The 25,957-nt window shown below is 43.7% G+C and overlaps 1 protein-coding gene across 1 annotated transcript; it reads left to right on the forward strand.

Annotated features, from left to right (window-relative positions):
- Window positions 1-1,226: 1,226 nt before the first annotated feature.
- Window positions 1,227-23,075, forward strand: LOC110514153 (zinc finger protein 850-like; the record flags this gene model as incomplete). Its single annotated transcript, XM_036972529.1, has 4 exons — window positions 1,227-2,237; window positions 15,375-15,428; window positions 15,560-15,737; window positions 20,452-23,075. Coding segments are annotated over 4 exons (1,959 nt in total), but the record flags the coding sequence as incomplete, so codon positions are not given.
- Between the last annotated feature and the right edge of the window lie 2,882 nt (window positions 23,076-25,957).

Below are 25,957 nucleotides of genomic sequence, written 5' to 3' on the forward strand. Positions count from 1 at the left end.
GAGGTGAAGGGAAAGCGGCCTACAAGTTCTCAACATATGTGGGAATGCCTACAAGACTGTTGGAAAAGGATTCCAGGTGAAGCTGGTTGAGAGAAAGCAAGGGTGGCAACTTTTGAAGAATAAAATATATATTTTGATTTAACACTTGTGGTTACTACATGATTCCATGTGTTTTTGAATCATTTTGATGTCTTTATTATTCTACAATGTAGAAAATAGTAAAAATAAAGAAAAACCCTTGAATGAGTAGGTAAGTCCAACCTTCGACTGGTACTGTACATTACATTTCCTAACAGCTCCAGTGGACATTCCTGCAATCAGCATGCCAATTGCCCGCTCCCTCAGAGACCTGTGGCATTGTTGTGTGAACAAACTGCACATTTTCGAGTAGCCTTTTATTATCCCCAGCACAAGGTGCACCTGTGTAATAAGCAAGCTGTTCAATCAGCTTCTTGATATGCCACACCTGTCAGGTGGATGGATTATCTTGGCAAAGAATAAATGTTGACTAACAGTGATGCTCATGAAACATCCAACACTTTACATGTTGCGTTTATATTTTTGTTTATTGTAGTTACTATCAGTTTTAGGAACATTTACCCAAATACTTCACCTTATTTTTTACTTTACCCAAAATATGACATCAGCGATAATCAAAATGTTGAAAATCTGTGAATGTCTAACTAAGAAATTGGTCCATTTAAACAGCATGTGTCGAACCCTTTCAACAACGGGGAGATGTTACTGATGTGCTTTGTATCTTCGACGTAAAAACAAGTTTTGGACCTCCACACAAAATTACTTCTTTAGTTATTTTATGTTTAAGGAAGTGTGTAGGTCACATTCTGTATCATACAGCTATGAATGTTATATATTTAGAACCACCTGTTCAATTGGAATCCAGTGACGTCTGTGTCTTCGGTGTCCTAGAACTGTCCAGGTTTTTGTGTTCTGACTTTTAAAACAGGATGAATAAAATAAGTAATTTAAACATATCAGTAATTACCAGGAAGCTCTACATTTGTTTTAAAATCACACTAAGATTTTTTAAAACTGGCCTCGGGTTATTGAGAGATCTGATTTAGGATTTACCCTCGTAGCAAGGTTGTTTTATCATGTGGTTTCATTCGGGTCTCTATTTAAAAATAACACTGTCTTTGGCAGGAGAAAGGCCAGACTCGGAGGAACCAGAGCCAGGGACGTCCAAACTAGCAAGACGACACCACTGCTCCCACTGTGGAAAGAGTTGTAACCGGTTATGGGACCTGAAACAACATGAGAAAATGCACACAGGGGAGAAGCCTTACCACTGCTCCCAGTGTGGAAAGAGTTTTCACCAGAAAGCACACCTGAAAGCCCATGAGAGAATACACACAGGAGAGAAGCCTTACCACTGCTCCCAATGTGGAAAGTGTTTCAACCAGTCGGGGGAGCTGAAACAACATGAGAGAATACACACAGGAGAGAAGCCTTACCACTGCTCCCAATGTGGAAAGTGTTTCAACCAGAGAGTAAACCTGAAACAACATGAGAGAATACACACAGGAGAGAAGCCTTACCACTGCTCCCAGTGTGGAAAGAGTTTCAATCGGAAAGCAAACCTGAAAGCTCATGAGAGAATACACACAGGAGAGAAGCCTTACCACTGCTCCCAATGTGGAAAGTGTTTCAACCAGTCGGGGGAGCTGAAACTACATGAGAGAATACACACAGGAGAGAAGCCTTACCACTGCTCCCATTGTGGAAAGTGTTTCGTCCATTTGGAGGTGCTGAAACAGCATGAGAGAATACACACAGGGGAGAAGCCTTACCACTGCTACCAGTGTGGAAAGGGTTTCAACCAGAGAGGAAACCTGAAACTGCATGAGAGAATACACACAGGAGAGAAGCCTTACCACTGCTCCCAATGTGTAAAGCGTTTCGTCCGTTCGGTGGAGCTGAAACAACACGAGAGAATACACACAGGAGAGAAGCCTTACCACTGCTCCCAGTGTGGAAAGAGTTTCAGCCGGAAAGCATTCCTGAACCAACACGAGAGAATACACACAGGGGAGAAGCCTTACCACTGCTCCCAGTGTGGAAAGCGTTTCAACCATTCAGGAAAGCTGAAACGGCATGAGAGAATACACACAGGAGAGAAGCCTTACCACTGCTCCCAGTGTGGAAAGTGTTTCAACAATTCAGGGACGCTGAAACGACATGAGAGAATACACACAGGGCAGAAGCCTTACCACTCCTCCCAGGGTGCAAAGCTTTTGCCCATTTAGGAAGCCTGAAAGAACACATTAGACTGCACACAGAGGAGAAGGCTTAGAAAAGCTCAGACTGTGGGAAAACATAGTACTCATAACAGTCATTTAAACGTCATTAGAGAATCCACACCGGAGAGAGAAATTACTTCTCTTAGCGTGTATATTGATATTTCACATCACATTGGCTTAAAATTCATCAGAGAACATACACAGTGCTCCCATTGTCTTATATTGTTGACCGACAATGTGTTTACCTGTCTTTACCATATGAAATTAAATGGTACAGGGTATACTCAAACATATATTTGACCTACAAAACTAAGGAGATGATTGTGGACTTCAGGAAACAGCAGGGGGAACACCCCCCTATCCACATCGATGGAACAGTAGTGGAGAGGGTAGTAAGTTTTATGTTCCTCGGCATACACATCACAGACAAACTGAATTGGTCCACCCACACAGACAGCATCATGAAGAAGGCGCAACAGCGCCTCTTCAACCTCAGGAGGCTGAAGAAATTCGGCCTGTCACCAAAAGCACTCACAAACTTCTACAGATGCACAATCGAGAGCATCCTGTTGGGCTGTATCACCGCCTGGTACGGCAACTGCTCCGCCCACAACCGTAAGGCTCTCCAGAGGGTAGTGAGGTCTGCACAACGCATCACCGGGGGCAAACTACCTGCCCTCCAAGACACCTACACCACCCGATGTCACAGGAAGGCCATAAAGATCATCAAGGACAACAACCACCCGAGCCACTGCCTGTTCACCCCGCTATCATCCAGAAGGCGAGGTCAGTACAGGTGCATCAAAGCTGGGACCGAGAGACTGAAAAACAGCTTCTATCTCAAGGCCATCAGACTGTTAAACAGCCACCACTAACATTGAGTGGCTGCTGCCAACACACTGACTCAACTCCAGCCACTTTAATAATGGGAATTGATGGGAAATTATGTAAAATATATCACTAGCCACTTTAAACAAGGCTATCCTAATATAAGGTTTACATACCCTACATTATTCATCTCATATATATACGTATATACTGTACTCTATATCATCTACTGCATCTTTATGTAATACATGTATCACTAGCCACTAACTATGCCACTTTGTTTACATACTCATCTCATATGTATATACTGCACTCAATACCATCTACTGTATCTTGCCTATGCCGCTCTGTACCATCACTCATTCATATATCTTTATGTACATATCCCCTTACACTTGTGTCTATAAGGTAGTAGTTTTGGAATTGTTAGCTAGATTACTTGTTGGTTATTACTGCATTGTCGGAACTAGAAGCACAAGCATTTCGCTACACTCGCACTAACATCTGCTAACCATGTGTATGTGACAAATAAAATGTCATTTGATTTGACCTCAGAAATAAAGAATCTTGGTTTGACTTGGACTCCAGCACATCCTTATTTTATAATATCCACCACAACTCTCCCACAGATTGCTGTTTATCATTGTCTCAATGAAGAGTTCCTCTTTCGACTTTCCTGGGGGCATTTACAACGCTCCCACTGGTTGAATAAACGTTGTTACCCGATTGATGAGATTATCATGGGTGAGAGCAATTATTTTATTTGTCAAATGGCAACCAAGCATCGGTCATCATGTCACCAGATTAAGACCCTCAAAATGTATTGGAAAGGAGCATCAAGCTCATCACATGTAGTTTCACCACCCTGTGAAGTTCATAACTTATTTCATCTGTAGCCTAATAAACGACATGGTTTTCCAAGTCATAGAGGGAGGACCACACAACATATCATCACGTGACTCCAAGTTAACTCAGATATGAGGGTTATTTGTTGAAGGAATTAAATTGCTCTCTGTTTTAATACCCAATTAAAATTAAACACTCTGTCAATTCATAAGGAATTGTAATTCCCTTATTCTATAATGATAGACAGAGCCCAGTCTTAAAATCAGACAGCAGAGTTTATTCAAGAGAGTACTGAGTACACATTTTACCACAGGTTATAAACGGAAAATGACGTCAGCGTTTTCTAAATGTTCCGTCTCTTCTTGACACTGGTAGAAAGGCTCTATAGTTCTCAAGCTTTCCCTCCTCGCCTTGAGCCAAGGCCTTGAGCCAAGGTCAGCTAGTGTAGATAAGCATTCTAGTCAGTTTGGAGATATAGTTCATTCATTTGTACCAAGGAACAGACCGTCATTGTTCTAAACTCTTGACCACATTCACACACACATTATTTTCAGTACTGGGATCAAGAAAGAAAACTCATACATATACAGAATAGTATTCTGATTAGTACATATACAGTAACATAATAGTATTCGGGTTAGTACATATACAGTAACACGCTAGTATTCTGATTAGTCAGTCCTGATTGAAATGTATACATAATTAGTCATCATTGATATATAAATATTTGTACATAAAGGAGTTTCCATCGCCATTTCTCACTAAAACGTTTATACTGGCACAAAAAGACCCAACCATGTCAGACAAACTAACATATCGTCTGTCAGCATTTATAAAAATATTCAGGCATATCCTGTTTTCGTCAGCCCGGTCATTACTTTTGAAATGGTTGGATCAATATCCACCTTCATGATGTGGATGAAGCCTGATTTGGAATGTCTGAGTAGTTCTATATGATGTCATAATACACCCCTCGATAATCAAGTGATATTTGGAATGTCTGAGTAGTTCTATCTGATGTCATAATTCACCCCTCGATAATCAAGTGATATTTGGAATGTCTGAGTAGTTCTATCTGATGTCATAATTCACCCCTCTGATAGTGATACATTTGCTCCATTGTTTCCATGTCAGTTGGTTTCCCACTCTGATGATGTATATCTGACAGAGGGGCTTTAAATGAATAGTATGGTGACATCTTAGTGGGGCTTGAAGTAAATAGGATTATTAATCATAAACTCCTATAGCAGCAATACAATGCAGCTTTGACATCAAGAAGAGAATGGGCTGATGGGTGGTGGTGCTACTCTATAGGTAAGGCTGTTCAATATGAATGTTCAATACACACAATAGGTTGGTTATGGAGGGTGATGTATCACAGTCAAAGTCCTGCAAAAAGAGCTAAGAGACTCATATTTGTGTAAACTATACATAGTTGTGTTCTGTGGTTGTCACTGAGTTGGCTGATATCCCATTTTATGGGGTCACTCCACAGTTAAGGCTGTACAGTGCCTATACAAAGTCTACACTTTGCTCCTTTCATATTTATTTTGATCCTGATAAACTCTCCAGTCCCTGCCAGTGACAAGCATACCCATAACATGATGCTGCCACCACAATACTTAATGTGTGGTCTATCTCCAGGTCATCAGACTGTTAAATAGTCACCTCTAGCCGGCCTCCGCCCAGTATCATCCTATATAACTACTGCTGTACACACCTTTTATATTAGTTTCCGGTTCTACCATTTCTATATTTCTAAATCCTTAAAATAAATTGTAGGGAAAATCAGTAGGTCACACAAATGACTATTTCTAAACAAAGATAATAGACAAGTAGAATGGGAGAGGTTTCTTATACTATCTTCACTTACTCTGTGCAGAGACTCCAGGGGTGGTGATGAAGGCTGTGGGAATGAAGATCAGACAGTGAAGAGACTTCAGGGGTGGTGATGAGGGCGGTAGGAATGAAGATCAGTCAGCAATACTGGTCCTGTGGTCAGGTGGGGGAGTGGTCGAGGCAGCCAATGATTGTGAGGAAGCAATGTGGGGAACAGGCTCCTTTCTACTACCATTCTGGGGTCTGGATACATGCCAACAAAGACTGCAACTGCTTCAAACAATGAGAGTGGCTACCATTGACCATCACACTTTCTTTCATAACCAGGAAGCCCATGTTGAGCCAGCAGTGTTCCCACTATGGAAGAGGGAGCAGGATGCCTTCATCCAGTCTCTCAGAAAACCATGTTGAGCCATCAGTGTTCTCACTATGGAAGAGGGAGCAGGAAGACGTCATCCAGGGACAAGGACAAAGGTGCAGCACTGGTGTTAGTAGCTGATGACAGAAGTGACAGCCTGGACACACAGCAAAGTTTGACGCGATCAGTGTTGTTGAGCAGAGAATCAACCAGATTGATTCACAGTCAGTGTTGTTGAGCAGAGAATCAACCAGAGAATCAACCAGATTGATTCACAGTCAGTGTTGTTGAGCAGAGAATCAACCAGATTGATTCACAGTCCATGTTGTTGAGCAGAGAATCAACCAGAGAATCAACCAGATTGATTCACAGTCAGTGTTGTTGAGCAAAGAATCAACCAGATTGATTCACAGTCAGTGTTGTTGAGCAGAGAGAGAGATTAAAGTAGAGGCACGCGGCAAAGTGATTGATTGATGACCTGTGCATGTCCGAATATGTGCCCCCGCCCCGTCCCCCCTGTTCCAGTGGTCACGTGTTAGGGGGTGTGTGTTATTTCATAGCTATATGTCATCCTTTGAAGTAGTCCTGGTGATTGATGTCTAGGGGCCTGGTTGAACTGGGGGGGTTGTGTTTGAAGTTGTGGACAGGGTATGACCCCCCCACCCCCCAGTTTTATCGCCCTTATGTTTGTTATCTGATGAAGCAGGAATGTCCTGGGCTGTGGCATATGCCTTATAAATGTCCAGAACAAGCATTTTTTAAAATAAAGACCTGAATATTAAACATCTAAAATATGTCTACAAGGGCAATTATCGGAGTGCTTTGCAGCTCATGTCATGAATCCAACGACAAAAGCCTGGATGATGTTTTGCGTGAGGCTCCCGAATGTTTTAAAGGATTTTTGTGTACAAGCGAGGGTCATATGTCTTACATATTCAGCCCGGAGGAATCTACGGTTAAGATATTCACAGACAGCGTGTCCCAACCCTTTTATCGGGCAGAACCCGAGAGTTTTTCTCCAGCGCTAAGGATGAGAGAATGGCTTAAAATAAGACTAGCGCTGTGTCAAATGGAACGCTCCCTGAGTGCTTCAAGGTTGCCCGGATATGCGTTGGAAGAACAGGTCTGTGGCCGAAGTGATCTAATGGCCCTTCAATGGCGTATACCCCGGACTCCAGAGTGACGATTTTAGCATGTGAACAATTTGATAGTGCAAATGCTTCGAAAACGGTCAGTTCATATGTATCTTCCAAAGCATGCAAGGATGTACATTTTTTTCAAATAATGTTCAGTTTTAAATGGCGCGATTACCATATTTTCAGAACACTGATGAATAAGCTGGACAGTCTTTTCGAAAATCGGGAACAATTACGGCGATGGCCGCGGTTATCGTTGAGACATACCCAGGAACAACAAAGTCGAAGGCGGATCTTTCCCTGGATGGAAAGTGGACAGAGCTTTGACGGAGCGCGGAAAAGACTTTGCGATGGGGAATTGGAAACGGATAATGTTCAGGGCTAACAGGACACCTATATCTGGAAGAAATAGTAAAAAAAATGTTGAATTATAACGTGTGTTAAAATGTAGGTGTTAATTTTGAAAATGTATAGCCCCCATTTAACTAAGGGGAAGCGCTCTTTTCTCTCACGCTAGGGTCTGGCGCAGACAACTGTAAGATCTGAAAAACTTTCATAGGCTGTCATTGTAAATAAGAATTTGTTCTTTAACTGACTTGCCTAGATGAAAAAAAGTGAGAATGCTATTCATTGACTACAGCTCCGCTTTCAACACCATAGTGCCTTCAAAGCTCATCTTTAAGCTTAGGAACCTGGGACTAAACATCTCCCTCTGCAACTGGATCCTGGACTTCTTGATCCCCAGGTGGTAAGAGTAAGTAACAACACATCTGCCACGCTGATCCTCATCACGGGGAGCCCCTCAGGGGTGCATGCTCAGCCCCTTCCTGTACTCCCTGTTCACTCATGACTGCATGGCCAGACACGACTCCAACGCCATCATTGAACAGTGTCATCAGGCCTGATCACTGACAACAACAACAAAGCCTACAGGGAGGAGGTCAGAGACCTGGTCGTGTGGTGCCAGGACAGCAACCATTCCCTCAATGTGATCAAGATAAAGGAGATGATTGTGGACTACAGGAAAAGGAGGACCAAGCACGCCCCATTCTCATTGACAGAGCTGTAGTGGAGCAGGTTGAGAGTTTCAAGTTCCTTGGTGTCCGCATCACCAACAAACTATCATGGTCCAAGCACACCAAGACAGTCGTGAAGAGGGCATGACAAAACCTATTCCCCCTCAGGATACTGAAAAGATTTGTCATGGGTCCTCAGATCCTCAAAACGTTCTACAGCTGCACCATCGAGAGCATCCTGACTGATTGCATCACTGCCTGGTTTGGCAACTGCTCGGCCTCTGACCGCAAGGCACTACAGAGGGCAGTGCGTACGGCCCAGTACATCACTAGGGCCAAGCTTCCTGCCACTCAGGACTTCTATACCAGGCGGTGTCAGAGGGACTTTTTTTGTACTTTACAAGTATTTTTCTTAACTGCATTGTTGGTGAAGGGCTTGTAAGTAAGCATTTCACCAAGGTCTACACCGGTTGTATTCGGCACATGAATAATAATATTTAATTTGATTTTCATACTTTTCTAATAAAACACTTTTCAACCCATATGATCTATTACATAATAAAAGTTTTAAAAAAAACGTATACAAATATCATGTCATAGTGAATTCATGACATGTGAACGAACAAGCCTTTTCATACTTTATAATATGGCTATACAGTGGGGAGAACAAGTATTTGATAGCCTGCCAAATCGCCAGTGTTTCCTACTTACAAAGCATGTAGAAATCTGTCATTTTTTATCATAGATACACTTTTTTTAAATTTATTTATTTCACCTTTATTTAACCAGGTAGGCAAGTTGAGAACACCTTTATTTAACCAGGTAGGTAAGTTGAGAACAAGTTCTCATTTACAATTGTGACCTGGCCAAGATAAAGCAAAGCAGTTCGACACATACAACGACACAGAGTTACACATGGAGTAAAACAAACATACAGTCAATAATACAGTATAAACAAGTCTATATACGATGTGAGCAAATGAGGTGAGATAAGGGAGGTGAAGGCAAAAAAAAGGCCATGGTGGCGAAGTAAATACAATATAGCAAGTAAAACACTGGAATGGTAGATTTGCAGTGGAAGAATGTGCAAAGTAGAAATAAAAATAATGGGGTGCAAAGGAGCAAAATAAATAAAATAAATACAGTAGGGAAAGAGGTTGTTGTTTGGGCTTAAATTATAGGTGGGCTATGTACAGGTGCAGTAATCTGTGAGCTGCTCTGACAGTTGGTGCTTAAAGCTAGTGAGGGAGATAAGTGTTTCCAGTTTCAGAGATTTTTGTAGTTCGTTCCAGTCATTGGTAGCAGAGAACTGGAAGGAGAGGCAGCCAAAGAAAGAATTGGTTTTGGGGGTGACCAGAGAGATATACCTGCTGGAGGGCATGCTACAGTTGGGTGATGCTATGGTGACCAGCGAGCTGAGATAAGGGGGGACTTTACCTAGCAGGGTCTTGTAGATGACATGGAGCCAGTGGGTTTGGCGACGAGTATGAAGCGAGGGCCAGCCAACGAGAGCGTACAGGTCGCAATGGTGGGTAGTATATGGGGCTTTGGTGACAAAACGGATTGCACTGTGATAGACTGCATCCAATTAGTTGAGTAGGGTATTGGAGGCTATTTTGTAAATGACATCACCGAAGTCGAGGATTGGTAGGATGGTCAGTTTTACAAGGGTATGTTTGGCAGCATGAGTGAAGGATGCTTTGTTGCGAAATAGGAAGCCAATTCTAGATTTAACTCTGGATTGGAGATGTTTGATGTGGGTCTGGAAGGAGAGTTTACAGTCTAACCAGACACCTAGGTATTTGTAATTGTCCACGTATTCTAAGTCAGAGCCGTCCAGAGTAGTGATGTTGGACAGGCGGGCAGGTGCAGGCAGCGATCGGTTGAAGAGCATGCATTTAGTTTTACTTGTATTTAAGAGCAATTGGAGGCCACGGAAGGAGAGTTGTATGGCATTGAAGCTTGCCTGGAGGGTTGTTAACACAGTGTCCTAAGAAGGGCCAGAAGTATACAGAATGATGTTGTCTGCGTAGAGGTGGATCAGAGACTCACCAGCAGCAAGAGCGACATCATTGATGTATACAGAGAAGAGAGTCGGTCCAACAATTGAACCCTGTGGCACCCCCATAGAGACTGCCAGAGGTCCGGACAGCAGACCCTCAGATTTTACACATTGAACTCTATCAGAGAATTAGTTGGTGAACCAGGCGAGGCAATCATTTGAGAAACCAAGGCTGTTGAGTCTGCCGATGAGGATGTGGTGATTGACAGAGTTGAAAGCCTTGGCCAGATCAATGAATACGGCTGCACAGTAATGTTTCTTATCGATGGCGGTTAAGATATCGTTTAGGATCTTGAGCGTGGCTGAGGTGCACCCATGACCAGCTCTGAAACCAGATTGCATAGCAGAGAAGGTATGGTGAGATTCGAAATGGTCGGTAATCTGTTGGTTGACTTTGCTTTCAAAGACCTTAGAAAGGCAAGGTAGGATAGATATAGGTCTGTAGCAGTTTGGGTCAAGAGTGTCCCCCCCTTTGAAGAGGGGGATGACCGCAGCTACTTTCCAATCTTTGGGAATGTCAGACGACACGAAAGAGAGGTTGAACAGGCTAGTAATAGGGGTGGCAACAATTTCGGCAGATAATTTTAGAAAGAAAGGGTCCAGATTGTCTAGCCCGGGTTGATTTGTAGGGGTCCAGATTTTGCCGCTCTGTCAGAACATCAGCTGACTGGATTTGGGAGAAAGAGAAATGGGGAAGGCTTGGGCGAGTTGCTGTGGGGGGTGCAGTGCTGTTGACCGGGGTAGGAGTAGCCAGGTGGAAAGCATGGCCAGCCATAGAAAAATGCTTATTGAAATTCTCAATTATGGTGGATTTATCAGTGGTGACAGTGTTTCCTATCTTCAGTGCAGTGGGCAGCAGGGAGGAGGTGTTCTTATTCTCCATGGACTTTACAGTGTTCCAGAACTTTTTTGAGTTAGTGTTGCAGGAAGCAAATTTCTGCTTGAAAAAGCTAACCTTGGCTTTTCTAACTGCCTGTGTATAATGGTTTCTAGCTTCCCTGAACAGCTGCATATCACGGGGGCTGTTCGATGCTAATGCAGAACGCCATAGGATGTTTTTGTGTTGGTTAAGGGCAGTCAGGTCTGGGGAGAACCAAGGGCTATATCTGTTCCTGGTTCTAAATTTCTTGAATGGGGCATGCTTATTTAAGATGGTTAGGAAGGCATTTAAAAAAAATACCCAGGCATCCTCTACTGACGGGATGAGATCAATATCCTTCCAGGATACCCCGGCCAGGTCGATTAGAAAGGCCTGCTCGCTGAAGTGTTTCAGGGAGCGTTGGACAGTGATGAGTGGAGGTCGTTTGACCGCTGACCCATTACGGATGCAGGCAATGAGGCAGTGATCGCTGAGATCTTGGTTGATAACAGCAGAGGTGTATTTAGAGGGCAAGTTGGTTAGGATGATATCTATGAGGGTGCCCGTGTTTCCGGCTTTGGGGAGGTACCTGGTAGGTTCATTGATAATTTGTGTGAGATTGAGGGCATCAAGTTTCGATTGTAGGGTGGCTGGGGTGTTAAGCATGTTCCAGTTTAGGTCGCCTAGCAGCACGAGCTCTGAAGATAGATGGGGGGCAATCAGTTCACATATGGTGTCCAGAGCACAGCTGGGGGCAGAGGGTGGTCTATAGCAGGCTTCAACCATGAGAGACGGAATCTAAAACAAAAATCCAGAAAATCACATTGAATGATTTTTAAGTAATTAATTAGCATTTTATTGAGACCCAGAGTTACTTCTGCTGCAGAGGATAAGTTCATTAGAGTTACCAGCCTCAGAAATTGCTGCCCAAATAAATGCTTCACAGAGTTGAATGAACAGACACATCTCAATATCAACTGTTCAGAGGAGACTGTGTGAATCAGGCCTTCATGGTCGAATTGCTGCAAAGAAACCACTACTCAAGGACAGCAAAAAGAAGAAGAGACTAGCTTGGGCCAAGAAACACGAGCAAACCTTCACATTGACCCTGTACTGGTACCCCCTATATATAGCCTTCACATTGACCCTGTACTGGTACCTCCTATATATAGCCTCCACATTGACTCTGTACTGGTACCTCCTGTATATAGCCTTCACATTGACCCTGTACTGGTACCTCCTATATATAGCCTCCACATTGACTCTGTACTGGTACCTCCTGTATATAGCCTTCACATTGACCCTGTACTGGTACCTCCTGTATATAGCCTCCACATTGACTCTGTACTGGTACCCCCTGTATATAGCCTTCACATTAACTCTGTACTGGTACATCCTGTATATAGCCCCCACATTGACTCTGTACTAGTACCCCTCTGTGGTATAGCCCTCCACATTGACTCTGTACTGGTACCCCCTGTATATAGCCTCCACATTGACATCTGTACTGTACCCCCTTGTATATAACCTCCACATTGACTCTGACCGGTACCCCCTGTATACAGCCTCCACATTGACTCTGTACTGGTACACCCTGTATATAGCCTCCACATTGACTCTGTACTGGTACCCCCTGTATATAGCCTCCACATTGACTCTGTACTGGTACCTGTCCTGTATGTGGCCTCCACATTGACTCTGTACTGGTACCTCCCTGAATATAGCCTCCACATTGACTCTGTACCGTACCCCCTGTATATAGCCTTCACATTATCTCTGTACTGGTACCTCCTGTATATAGCCTCCACATGACTCTGTACTGGTACCCCCTGTATATAGCCTCCACATTGACCTCGTACCGGTACCCCTGTATATAGCCTCCACATTGACTCTGTACTGGTACCTCCTGTATATAGCCTCCACATGAATCTGTACCGGTACCCCCTGTATATAGCCTCCACATTGACTTCTGTACTGGTACCATCCTGTATGTGGCCTCCACATTGACTCTGTACTGGTACCTCCTGTATGTGGCCTCCACATTGACTCTATACTGGTACCCCCCTGTACATAGCCTCCACATTGACTCTGTACCGGTACCCCCCTGTATATAGCCTCCACATTGACTCTGTACTGGTACCCCCTGTATATAGCCTCCACATTGACTCTGTACTGGTACCCCTGTATATAGCCTCCACATTGACTCTGTACCGGTACCCCCTGTATATAGCCTCCACATTGACTCTGTACTGGTACCCCCTGTATATAGCCTCCACATTGACTCTGTACTGGTACCCCCTGTATATAGCCTCCACATTGACTCTGTACTGGTACCCCCTGTATATAGCCTCCACATTGACTCTGTACTGGTACCTCCTGTATGTGGCCTCCACATTGACTCTGTACTGGTACCCCCTGTATATAGCCTCCACATTGACTCTGTACTGGTACCCCCTGCATATAGCCTCCACATTGACTCTGTACTGGTACCTTCTGTATGTGGCCTCCACATTGACTCTGTACTGGTACCTCCTGTATATAGCCTCCACATTGACTCTGTACCGGTACCCCTGTATATAGCCTCCACATTGACACTGTACCGGTACCCCCCTGTATACAGCCTCCACATTGTCTCTGTACTGGTACCCCCTGTATACAACCTCCACATTGACTCTTTACTGGTACCCCCTGTATACAACCCTCCACATTGTCTCTGTACTGGTACCCCCTGTATACAACCTCCACATTGACTCTGTACTGGTACCCCCTGTATATAGCCTCCACATTGACTCTGTACCGGTACCCCCTGTATATAGTCTCCACATTGACTCTGTACTGGTACCCCCTGTATATAGCCTCCACATTGACTCTGTACCGGTACCCCCTGTATATAGTCTCCACATTGACTCTGTGCTGGTACCCCCTGTATATTGCCTCCTCATTGACTCTGTAGCCACGGTATATTTTTTTATTGTGTAACTTATTTTCTTACCTCTAATTTTTTTAACTACATTGTTGGTTAAGGGCTTGTCAGTAAGAATTCACGGTAATGTCTACTACACCTGTTGTAGCTCTTTCCAATACAAAAGTGTAGTAACTATTGTTTCCAAACTGCGTTACCCACTCAGCCAGCAGATGGCGATGAGCGTCTTCAGGTGATGCTTCTTGCGTGACGTATAATGGACTCTTTCAACCACCTCGATAGCTTGCTAGACAACATAAAACTGAAAGATTGACGTTTTAGGCCATGTTAATGTGCATTAGCTAATCGCAGTGTTTAAAACACATTTCAGTTGACGTTAACTTGAACCTAATGTGTTTGTTCAATTTGCAAATTTGTTAAAGATTGATACTGAGCCTAGCACTAGGCTATTCGCTAATGCTAACTAGCTAGCTAACATCCCTGACCATGAGCTCATTTAACTACTCATCCCCTGCTGAAGAAGAGGATGTCTGCTGTCCGGAGAAAGAAGCTCTGGCGCTGAACATTGTCGCGAAAGACGAAGAGGAGGATAGTACAGTGAAAGGAGAGAAAGATGCTCTGCCGCTGAACATTGTCGTGAAAGACGAAGAGGAGGATATTACAGTGAAAGGAGAGAAAGAACCTTCAGAATGAAAAAGGAGGAAGAGGAGGCTGTTATAGGGAAAGAAGAGAAAGCATCCTCTTCCTCTCTAAAAGGTTCTATCTCAGTAAAGGTGAAGGAGGAAGACGTTTTGGGAGTGAAAGAGGAGGAGACAGAATATCTCATTAACACCAGTGAGTATTGTCTTAAAAACAGGGGCACAAACTATGCAGTTGTTGAACTAATGTGTGGTTTTAAGGGGCATTCTACTTAAGTTCTTCACTTCAATGTGATGTTCAGTACTATATAAATTGTTAAAGGGTCAATCTGCCATTGCTACAGATATTTTTGGGACTTTTAAATGAGATTTAATTATATATAACAGGCTTTTAAATGTAATAATGGAGCATAATGTATACTTAAAATATCAAAGGGACACAAAAGGCACCCAATTAATTTAGAGATATTAATGCCTCTGATAAGACCCTATGACTGTAATAGACAGTAATAATTGATGATGGTAATAAGTTCACCATCTGTTTGATGTTCTCGTTCAAACAGGAGGAGAGACATGACTATCGTGGATCCTCTGGGGAGCCTCAACAACATCCTGATGCTGACGAGACAGAGAAGAGTCTCTCCAGATCAGAACACCAGATGGTACAGCTTGGTCTGGTCTAGCATACAGCTTGCTCTATCTGGGTCTGGGTTTCTGTAAGGCACTTTATGACAACAGTGACATCAGCATCCATAATGATATGTGTCTGTGTCCCCTCTTTATGGTTACCCAGGACAATGCTAGCCCTTCCGCCCTCCCGGAGTCCCTCTATCGTGCCTCTCCCGGTAGCACCTTACTACTGGGTATGAAGAGGTTGTCTGTGCTGCTGGTGGACTGCAGGAAAACAACAGGGCTGAGTGGAACTGTGAGAGGAGGAGAAGAGAAGAAAGGATCAGATTTGACTCATCAAAGTAAGTGCTGTAGTTCAGTTTGAACAAATAAATAGATCTGTCCACTGGTATCTGTTACCAGGACAACCAGCAGAGTTGTGTTAGTTGACAGGAAGATAGACTGGTGTATATGGATGTTATGAAGGAGTTCCCACATGCTGGGCACGTGTTGGCTACTTTTCCGTCACTCTGCGGTCCAACTCATCCCAAACCATCTCAATTTGAGTTGAGGTCGGGTGATTGTGGAGGCCAGGTCATCTGATGCAGCACTCCATCACTCTCCTTCTTGGTCAAATAGCACTTACACAGCCTGGTTGTGGTTGGGTCATTGTCCTGTTGAAAAACAAATGATAGTCCCACTAAGCACAAACCAGATGGGATTGTGTATCGCTGCAGAATGCTGTGGTAGCGATGCTGGTTAAGTGTGACTTGAATTCTAAATAAATCACAAACAGTGTCACCAGCAAAGCACCATCACTCATGAATGCTCATCAATGCTTCACGGTGGGAAACACACATGTGGAGATCATCCGTTCACCTACTCTGCGTCTCACAGACATGTCGGTTGGAACCGGAAATCTCAAATTTGGACTCATCAGACCAAAGGACAGATTTCCACCGGTCCATTGCTCATGCTTCTTGATTCACACAGTCTCCTCTGAACAGTTGATGTTGAGTTGTGTCTCTTAATTGAACTCTGTAAATCAGTTTCATCGTAGCAGAGGTAACTCTGGGTCTTCCTTTCCTGTGGAGGTCCTCATGAGAGCCAGTTTCATCATAGCAGAGGTAACTCTGGGTCTTCCTTTCCTGTGGAGGTCCTCATGAGGGCCAGTTTCATCATAGCAGAGGTAACTCTGGGTCTTCCTTTCCTGTGAAGGTCCTCATGAGAGCCAGTTTCATCATAGCAGAGGTAACTCTGGGTCTTCCTTCCCTGTGGAGGTCCTCATGAGAGCCAGTTTCATCATAGCAGAGGTAACTCTGGGTCTTCCTTTCCTGTGGAGGCCCTCATGAGAGCCAGTTCCATCATAGCAGAGGTAACTCTGGGTCTTCCTTTCCTGTGGAGGTCCTCATGAGAGCCAGTTTCATCATAGCAGAGGTAACTCTGGGTCTTCCTTTCCTGTGGAGGTCCTCATGAGAGCCAGTTTCATCATAGCAGAGGTAACTCTGGGTCTTCCTTTCCTGTGGAGGTCCTCATGAGAGCCAGTTTCATCATAGCAGAGGTAACTCTGGGTCTTCCTTTCCTGTGGAGGTCCTCATGAGAGCCAGTTTCATCATAGCAGAGGTAACTCTGGGTCTTCCTTTCCTGTGGAGGTCCTCATGAGAGCCAGTTTCCTCATAGCAGAGGTAACTCTGGGTCTTCCTTTCCTGTGGAGGTCCTCATGAGAGCCAGTTTCATCATAGCAGAGGTAACTCTGGGTCTTCCTTTCCTGTGGAGGTCCTCATGAGAGCCAGTTTCATCATAGCAGAGGTAACTCTGGGTCTTCCTTTCCTGTGGAGGTCCTCATGAGAGCCAGTTCCATCATAGCAGAGGTAACTCTGGGTCTTCCTTTCCTGTGGAGGTCCTCATGAGAGCCAGTTTCATCATAGCAGAGGTAACTCTGGGTCTTCCTTTCCTGTGGAGGTCCTCATGAGAGCCAGTTTCATCGTAGCAGAGGTAACTCTGGGTCTTCCTTTCCTGTGGAGGTCCTCATGAGAGCCAGTTTCATCATAGCAGAGGTAACTCTGGGTCTTCCTTTCCTGTGAAGGTCCTCATGAGAGCCAGTTTCATCATAGCAGAGGTAACTCTGGGTCTTCCTTTCCTGTGGAGGTCCTCATGAGAGCCAGTTTCATCGTAGCAGAGGTAACTCTGGGTCTTCCTTTCCTGTGGAGGTCCTCATGAGAGCCAGTTTCATCATAGCAGAGGTAACTCTGGGTCTTCCTTTCCTGTGGAGGTCCTCATGAGAGCCAGTTTCATCATAGCAGAGGTAACTCTGGGTCTTCCTTTCCTGTGGAGGTCCTCATGAGAGCCAGTTCCATCATAGCAGAGGTAACTCTGGGTCTTCCTTTCCTGTGGAGGTCCTCATGAGAGCCAGTTTCATCATAGCAGAGGTAACTCTGGGTCTTCCTTTCCTGTGGAGGTCCTCATGAGAGCCAGTTTCATCGTAGCTTTTGATGTTTTTTGCGACTGTGCTTAAAGAAACTTTCAATGTTCTTGAAATATTTGGTATTGACTGACCATGTCTTCAAGTAATGATGGGCTGTTGTTTCTCTTTGCTTATTTGAGCCATTTGGACTTGGTCTTTTACCAAATAGGGCTGTCTTCTGTATACCCCTTTAACTTGTCACAAGACAACTGATTGGCTCAAACTCACTAAGAAGGAAAAACACAAATGAATATTTAAACAAGGCACACCTGTTAATTGAAATGCTTTCCAGATGACTACCTCATGAAGCTGGTTGAGAGAATGCCAAGAGTGTGCAAAGCTGTCATCAAGACAAAGGGTGGCTACTTTGAAGAATCTCAAATATAAAATTTATTTTGATTTGTTTAACACATGATTCCATATGTGTTATTTCATAGTTGTGATGTCTTCACTATTATTCTATAATGTAGAAAATAGTTTTGAAAAATAAAGAAAACCCCTTGAATGAGTAGGTGTGTCCACCTTTGACTGGTTCTCTATATACAGTGGGGAGAACAAGTATTTGACACACTGCCGATTTTGCAGGTTTTCCTACTTACAAAGCATGTAGAGGTCTGTAATTTTTTATCATAGGTACACTTCAACTGTGAGAGACGGAATCTAAAACAAAAATCAAGGAAATCACATTGGATTATTTGTAAGTAATTAATTTGCATTTTATTGCATGGCATAAGTATTTGATACATCAGAAAAGCAGAATTTAATATTTGGTACAGAAACCTTTGTTTGCAATTACAGAGATCATATGTTTCCTGTAGTTCTTGACCAGGTTTGCACACACTGCAGCAGGGATTTTGGCCCACTCCATACAGACCTTCTCCAGATCCTTCAGGTTTCGGGGCTCTCGCTGGGCAATACAGACTTTCAGCTCGCTCCAACGATTTTCTATTGGGTTCAGGTCTGGAGACTGGCTAGGCCACTCCTGGACCTTGAGTTGCTTCTTACGGAGCCACTCCTTAGTTGCCCTGGCTGTGTGTTTCGGGTCGTTGTAATGCTGGAAGACCCAGCCACGACCCATCTTCAATACTCTTACTGAGGGAAGGAGGTTGTTGGCCAAGATCTCGCGATACATGGCCCCATCCATCCATCCCCAAAGAATGATGTTTCCACCTCCATGCTTCACAGTTGTGATGGTGTTCTTGGGGTTGTACTCATCCTTCTTTTCCTCCAAACACGGCGAGTGGAGTTTAGACCAAAAAGCTCTATTTTTGTCTCATCATACCACAGGACCTTCTCCCATTCCTCCTCTGGATCATCCAGATGGTCATTGGCAAACTTGAGACGGGCCTGGACATGCGCTGGCTTGAGCAGGGAGTACCTTGCGTGCGCTGCAGGATTTTAATCCATGACGGCATAGTGTGTTACTAATTATTTTCTAATAATTGCTCCAACAGTTGTTGCCTTCTCACCAAGCTGCTTGCCTATTGTCCTGTAGCCCATCCCAGCCTTTTGCAGGTCTACAATTTTATCCATGATGTCCTTACACCCTCTCTGGTCTTGGCCATTGTGGAGAGGTTGGAGTCTGTGTGATTGAGTGTGTGGACAGGTGTCTTTTATACAGGTAACGAGTTCAAACAGCTGCAGTTAATACAGGTAATGAGTGGAGAACAGGAGGGATTCTTAAAGAAAAACTAACAGGTCTGTGAGAGCTGGAATTCTTACTGGTTGGTAGGTGATCAAGTACTTATGTCATGCAATAAAATGCAAATTAATTACTTAAAAATCATACAATGTGATTTTCTGGATTTTTTTTATTTTTAGATTCCGTCTCTCACAGTTGAAGTGTACCTATGATAAAAATGACTGACCTCTACGTGCTTTGTAAGTAGGAAAACCTGCAAAATCGGCAGTGTATCAAATACTTGTTCTCCCCACTGTATGTATATACTGAACAGATATGAAAACAACAATTTCAATGATTTACAGTTCAAATTAGGAAAGTAGTCAACGTAAATACATTTATTAGGTCCTAATCTATGGACTTCACATGACTGGGCAGGGGCGCAGCCATTGGTGGGTCTGTTGGGGCGTAAGCCCACCCACTTGGGAGCCATGCCCAGCGAATCAGAATTAGTTTTCTCCACAAAAGGGCTTTGTTACAGAGATAAACACTCCTCCGTTTCATCAGTTGTCCGGGTGGCTGATCTCAGACAATGTGGAGGGCCTTGATCTGCGGTTGTGTGGCCTGTTGGACGGACTTCCAAATTCTCTAAAAAGACATTGGAGGCGGCTGATGGTAGAGAATGCAACATTAAATTCTCTGGTAGCAGCTCCACTGGATATTCCTGCAGTCCCCAATCCATTTGCACACTCCCTCAAAACTTGAGACATCTGTGGCATTGTGTTGTGTGACAACTGTACATTTTAGAGTGGCTTTTTATTGTGCCCAGTACAAGGTACACCTGTGTAATGCTGTTTAATCAGCTTTTTGATATGCTACACCTGTCACGTGGATGGATTGTCTTGGCAAAGCAATGTAAACAAATTTACACAAAATTGGAGAGTGGAGGTTTCATTCTGGTCTCTTTTTATATAAACACTGTCTTTGGCAGGAGGAAAACCAAACTTGGAGGAACCAAAGACCTCCACAACATCAAGACAACACCTCTGCTCCCAGATCAAGTTAGGAAGCCTGAAAAGACCTGAGAGGACACACACAGGAGAGAAGCCATACCATTGCGGCCAGTGTGGAAAGAGTTTTAGCCTGTTAGGAAGCCTGAAAGCTCATGAGCGAATACACTCAGGAGAGAAGCTATACCATTGTGGCCAGTGTGGAAATAGTTTTAGCCAGTTAGGAAACATGAAAAGACATGGGAGGATACACACAGGGGAGAAGCCATACCACTGCTCCCATTGCGGAAAGAGTTTTAACCATTTACTTAACATGAAAAGACATGAGAGGATACACACAGGAGTGAAGCCTCACCATTGCTCCCAGTGTGGAAAGAGTTTTACGCAGTTAGGTATCCTCAAAGATCATTTGCGAATACACACAGGGGAGAAGCCTTACTACTGCTCCCATTGTGGAAAGAGTTTTAACCATTTACTTAACATGAAAAGACATGAGAGGATACACACAGGAGTGAAGCCTCACCATTGCTCCCAGTGTGGAAAGAGTTTTATGCGGTTTGGTATCCTCAAAGATCATTTGCGAATACACACAGGGGAGAAGCCTTTCCTTTGCGCTCAGTGTGGAAAGAGTTTTAGCCAGTCAGGAAACCTGAAAGTGCATGAGCGAATTCACACAGGGAAGAAATCTTACCACTGATCCCAGCGTGCAATGCGTTTTTACCCAATTAGGACACCTGAAAGAAGACATGAGACCGCACATGGGGGAGAAGCCTTACAAATGTTCAGACTGGGGGGAAGGCATTTTACTCATCAGTAGCGTAAAAAAAATGTGAGAATCCACACAGGAGAGAATGTTTACTTGTTTATATATAAATATTTCTGGATTTTTGACTTCTCATTTTGTCTGTCATAGTTGTAGTGTACCTATGATGAAAATTACAGGCCTCTCTCATCTTTTTAAGTGAATTTGCACAATTGGTGGCTGACTAAATACTTTTTTTGCCCCACTAAGTGTATGTAAACTTCCAACTTCAACTGTATGTTATTTTAAATGCTAATCCTTTGCACACGAATGCTCACTCATTCAGGAATAATTGCAGTCAATATATATTTACGCCGTTGTGATCTGTTGGAATCCAGTCCGTCTGCTGGAGAGTTCATCTGAGTCTCTCTCCTTCTGTTTCCCTGAAGTTCAAAGTCTTTCTTGGTTAGAATGGATACCTCAGATTACCATTCAGAAATGTTCTCATAGAATAGATGTTTCGGCGGTTGTCGTCATTCGCATCCCAGGTTTACATCATTTCTAGCTGCCCCCACAGACCTACCAATGCTCTTACTCTGTTGGAATTGATAGTCTCAGAGTTGAACCATTTCCAGCCGTGTAGCCAATGCTCCACGTGGGATGGTTTTCTAGTCTTGGAACTCAAATGTGCCACCTCAGCTTACACCAAGGTATGCGTTGTCTAAACCATTCGCAATCACAGCTCACGCTGTGATTGGTTTGCTCAGTCTGAAGAGGATTTTTTTTAGGAGGGGCTTTTATTCGTAACAATAGGATAGGCGGTTCCATGACACCAGATCATGTCTGTGCCCTCGGGGACGGACCAATGACTTAGTTAAACTTTTAAAGGAATACAAATCTCTCACATTAAAGGTTTAACATCACATTTCATATATAGTTGCATCTTTACTCATTCATTTCATACAATAATTAGATGCAAACCCCATAATTGAGAAATGTACACATTCAGAGACATAGTTATGTGTGTTTCCTGTCCTCTCTGAGGTCACCAAATGAAACACACTCAACATAACTGTCCCTTAAGTGTCCACAGACCCTTCCCACACTCTCAAAGGTGGACATATAGTTTAATTTGGCCATTTTGGGGATTTAGGAGTGCGGCCATGTGAATTCCTTTGTTCACTCTGTGGTCTCTCTCTGTATGAAAAGGGGGATAGAGTCTCTGCCAGGAATTTACGACCTGAGATAACAGAACCTGGGCCACAATCTATACCCAGAAAAGGCCACATCATGACAATATGTTTAGGTATTCACGACCTGAGATAACAGAACCTGTACCTACAAAGGGCCACGTCATGACAATATTTATATATAACAATATATATAAATATTTGAATATAGAGTAGATCAGATTCCATGTGTTTAAAAGGTCCTTTTTTAAACTCTGACTGTGTGTTTATCTGGGTGTGTCATTCCTCCAGCACTACAGATAATCAAGTGATATTTGGATGTGATGCATTTGTTCCATTGTTGACATTTGCATTGTAGCCCACTGATGATTTAATGAAATGAAAATGTTCAGACTCTGTAATGGAAAATGTTAATTGTTTGTGTGTCCACATAACTGAGTATGTGACTAACCTTGTGAAACTGTCCAATTATAATCTCCTGTTCTTGGGAGGATCATTCTGTGTTGCAAACCAGCTGCACCTGTGTCCTTGTATGAATAAAGTCCCTCCCAGGAACAGGAAACTATAAAGATATGTGCTCATCACCCAATGCTTCAGGAATTCAGACTGTCTACACTGCGCTGTGTAACTCTGTTATTCTCTCTGAGCTCAGAAATAAAGAATCTTGGTTTGACTTGGACTCCAGCAGATCCTTATTTTATAATATCCACCACAACTCTCCCACAGATTGCTGTTTATCATTGTCTCAATGAAGAGTTCCTCTTTCGACTTTCCTTGGGGCATTTACAAACCTCCCACTGGTTCAATAAACGTTGTTACCTGAATGATGAGATTATTATGGGTGAGAGCAATTATTTGAATTGTCAAATTGCAACCAAGCATCGGTCATCATGTCACCAGATTAAGACCCTCAAAATGTATTGGAATTTAGCATCAAGCTCATCACATGTATTTTCACTACCCTGTGAAGTTCATAACTTATTTCATCTGTAGCCTAATAAACTACATGGTTTTCCAAGTTTTAGAGGGAGGACCACACAACATATCATCACGTGACTCCAAGTTAACTAAGACATGATGGTTATTATATAAATATTTGTACATAAAGGAGTTTCCACCTCCATTTCTCACTAAAACGTTTTTACTGACACAACCCACCATGTCAAACGAACTAACATATCGTCTGTCACCATTTATAAAACTATTCAGGCATAACCTGTTTCCATCAGCCCAGTCATTACTTTTGAAATGGTTGGATCAATATCCACCTTCATGATGTGGATGAAGCCTGATTTGGAATGTCGGAGTAGTTCTATATGATGTCATAATACACCCCTCTGATAATCAAGTGATATTTGGAACGTCTGAGTAGTTCTATATGATGTCATAATTCACCGCTCTGATAATCAAGTGACATTTGGAATGTCTGAGTAGTTCTATCTGATGTCATAATACACCCCTCTGATAGTGATACATTTGTTACTTACAGGGCACCACTGCCCCTGACCAGCTGAATGCAGGTGGGCTCTCCTGTCAACATGGGGCTCCTGCTGCAGGTAGCCTAGCGGTTAACAGTGTTGGGCCAGTAACTGATAGATCCCTTGTTTGAATCCCAGAGAGGACTAGGTGGAAAATCTGTCAATGTGCCCTTGAGGGCTGCAACAGGAGCCTCATGTTGACAGGAGAGCCCACCTGCACTCAGCTGGCCAGGTGTCTTAACAGGAACAAGCTTTGGCACACCTGTATTTTTTCTCCCATTCTTCTCTGCAGATCCTCTCAACCTCTGTCAGGTTGGATGGGGAGCGTCGCTGCACAGCTATTTTCAGGTCTCTCCAGAGATGTTTGATCGGGTTCAAGTCCAGGCTCTGGCTGGGCCACACAAGGACATTCAGAGACTTGTCCCGAAGCCACTTCTGCGTTGTCCTTTGTCTGTGTTCTTAGGGTTGTTGTCCTGTTGGAAGGTGAACCTTTGCCCCAGTCTGAGGTCCTGAGTGCTCTGGAGCAGGTTTTCATCAATTATCTCTCTGTACTTTATTTTTATTTAATTTATTTATTATTGAACCTTTATTTAACTTGGCAAGTCAGTTAAGAACAAATTCTTATTTACAACGGCGGCCTACCAAAAGGCAAAAGGCCTCCTACGGTGGCTGGGATTCAAAACAAGGATACACCCCTAGCCAAGGCCCTTCTTCAGTGGCTTCTTCCTTGCTGAGCGGCCTTTCAGGTTATGTTGATATAGGACTCATTTTACTATGGATATAGATATTTTTGTACCTGTTTCCTCCAGCATCTTCACAAGGTCTTTTGCTGTTGTTCTGGGACTGGTTTGCACTTTTCGCACCAACGTATGTTGATCTCTAGGAGACAGAACAAGTCTCCTTCCTGAGCGGTATGACGGCTGTGTGGTCCCATGGTGTTTATACTTGCATATACTATAGTTTGTCAACAAGACGTTTGTGGAGTGGTTTAAAACCGAGTTTTAATGACTCCAACCTAAGCGTATGTAAACATCCGGTACTGGTACCTCCTGTATATAGCCTCCACATTGACTCTGTACTGGTACCCCCTGTATATAGTCTCCACATTGACTCTGTACTGGTACCCCCTGTATATAGTCTCCACATTGACTCGGTACTGGTACCTCCTGTATATAGCCTCCACATTGACTCTGTAGTGGTACCCCCTGTATATAGTCTCCACATTGACTCGGTACTGGTACCTCCTGTATATAGCCGCCACATTGACTCTGTACTGGTACCCCCTGTATATAGTCTCCACATTGACTCGGTACTGGTACCCCCTGTACTAGTCTCCACATTGACTCTGTACTGGTACCCCCTGTATATTGACTCTGTACTGGTACCTCCTGTATATAGCCTCCACATTGACACTGTACTGGTACCTCCTCTATATATATCCTCTGATTGAGAACCAATCTAGGCAACCATAGACTTACCTAGACACCTAACATGAACACAACCCCATAAATCTAATAAACCCCTAAACAAGACGAAACACATAAATCACCCATGTCACACCCTGGCCTAACCAAAATAATAAAGAAAACAAAGATAACTAAGGCCAGGGCGTGACAGTACCCCCCCCCCCCCCCCAAAGGTGCGGACTCCCGGCTGCACACCTAAACCCATAGGAGAGGGTCTGGGTGGGCGTCTGTCCACTGTGGCGGGACGTGGACGCCACTCTGCCATAGTCTTAGTCCGCTTTCCTAGCGTCATTTGAGTGGCGACCCTCGCCGCCGACCTTGGCCTAGTAACCCTAACAAAGGGCCCACCTGGACTGAGGGCTGCCTCATTACTGAGGAAGCTCAGGACCGAGGGGTAGCTCAGGTAATGTCTACACCTCAGGCCTGAGCTACCCCTCGGTACTGAGCTACTTTTTAAAACTTTTTATTTGGGGAATATTTTCTCAACCCTTATTTTTCTTATCTACGTTGTTGGTTAAGGGCTTGTCAGTAAGCATTTCACGTTACGATCTACACCTGTTGTATTCAGCGCATGTGACAAATAATATTTGATTGTAACTAAATATGCAGTT

The sequence above is a fragment of the Oncorhynchus mykiss genome, unplaced genomic scaffold (assembly GCF_013265735.2).
Source record: "Oncorhynchus mykiss isolate Arlee unplaced genomic scaffold, USDA_OmykA_1.1 un_scaffold_173, whole genome shotgun sequence".
Taxonomy (NCBI): Eukaryota; Metazoa; Chordata; class Actinopteri; order Salmoniformes; family Salmonidae; genus Oncorhynchus; species Oncorhynchus mykiss.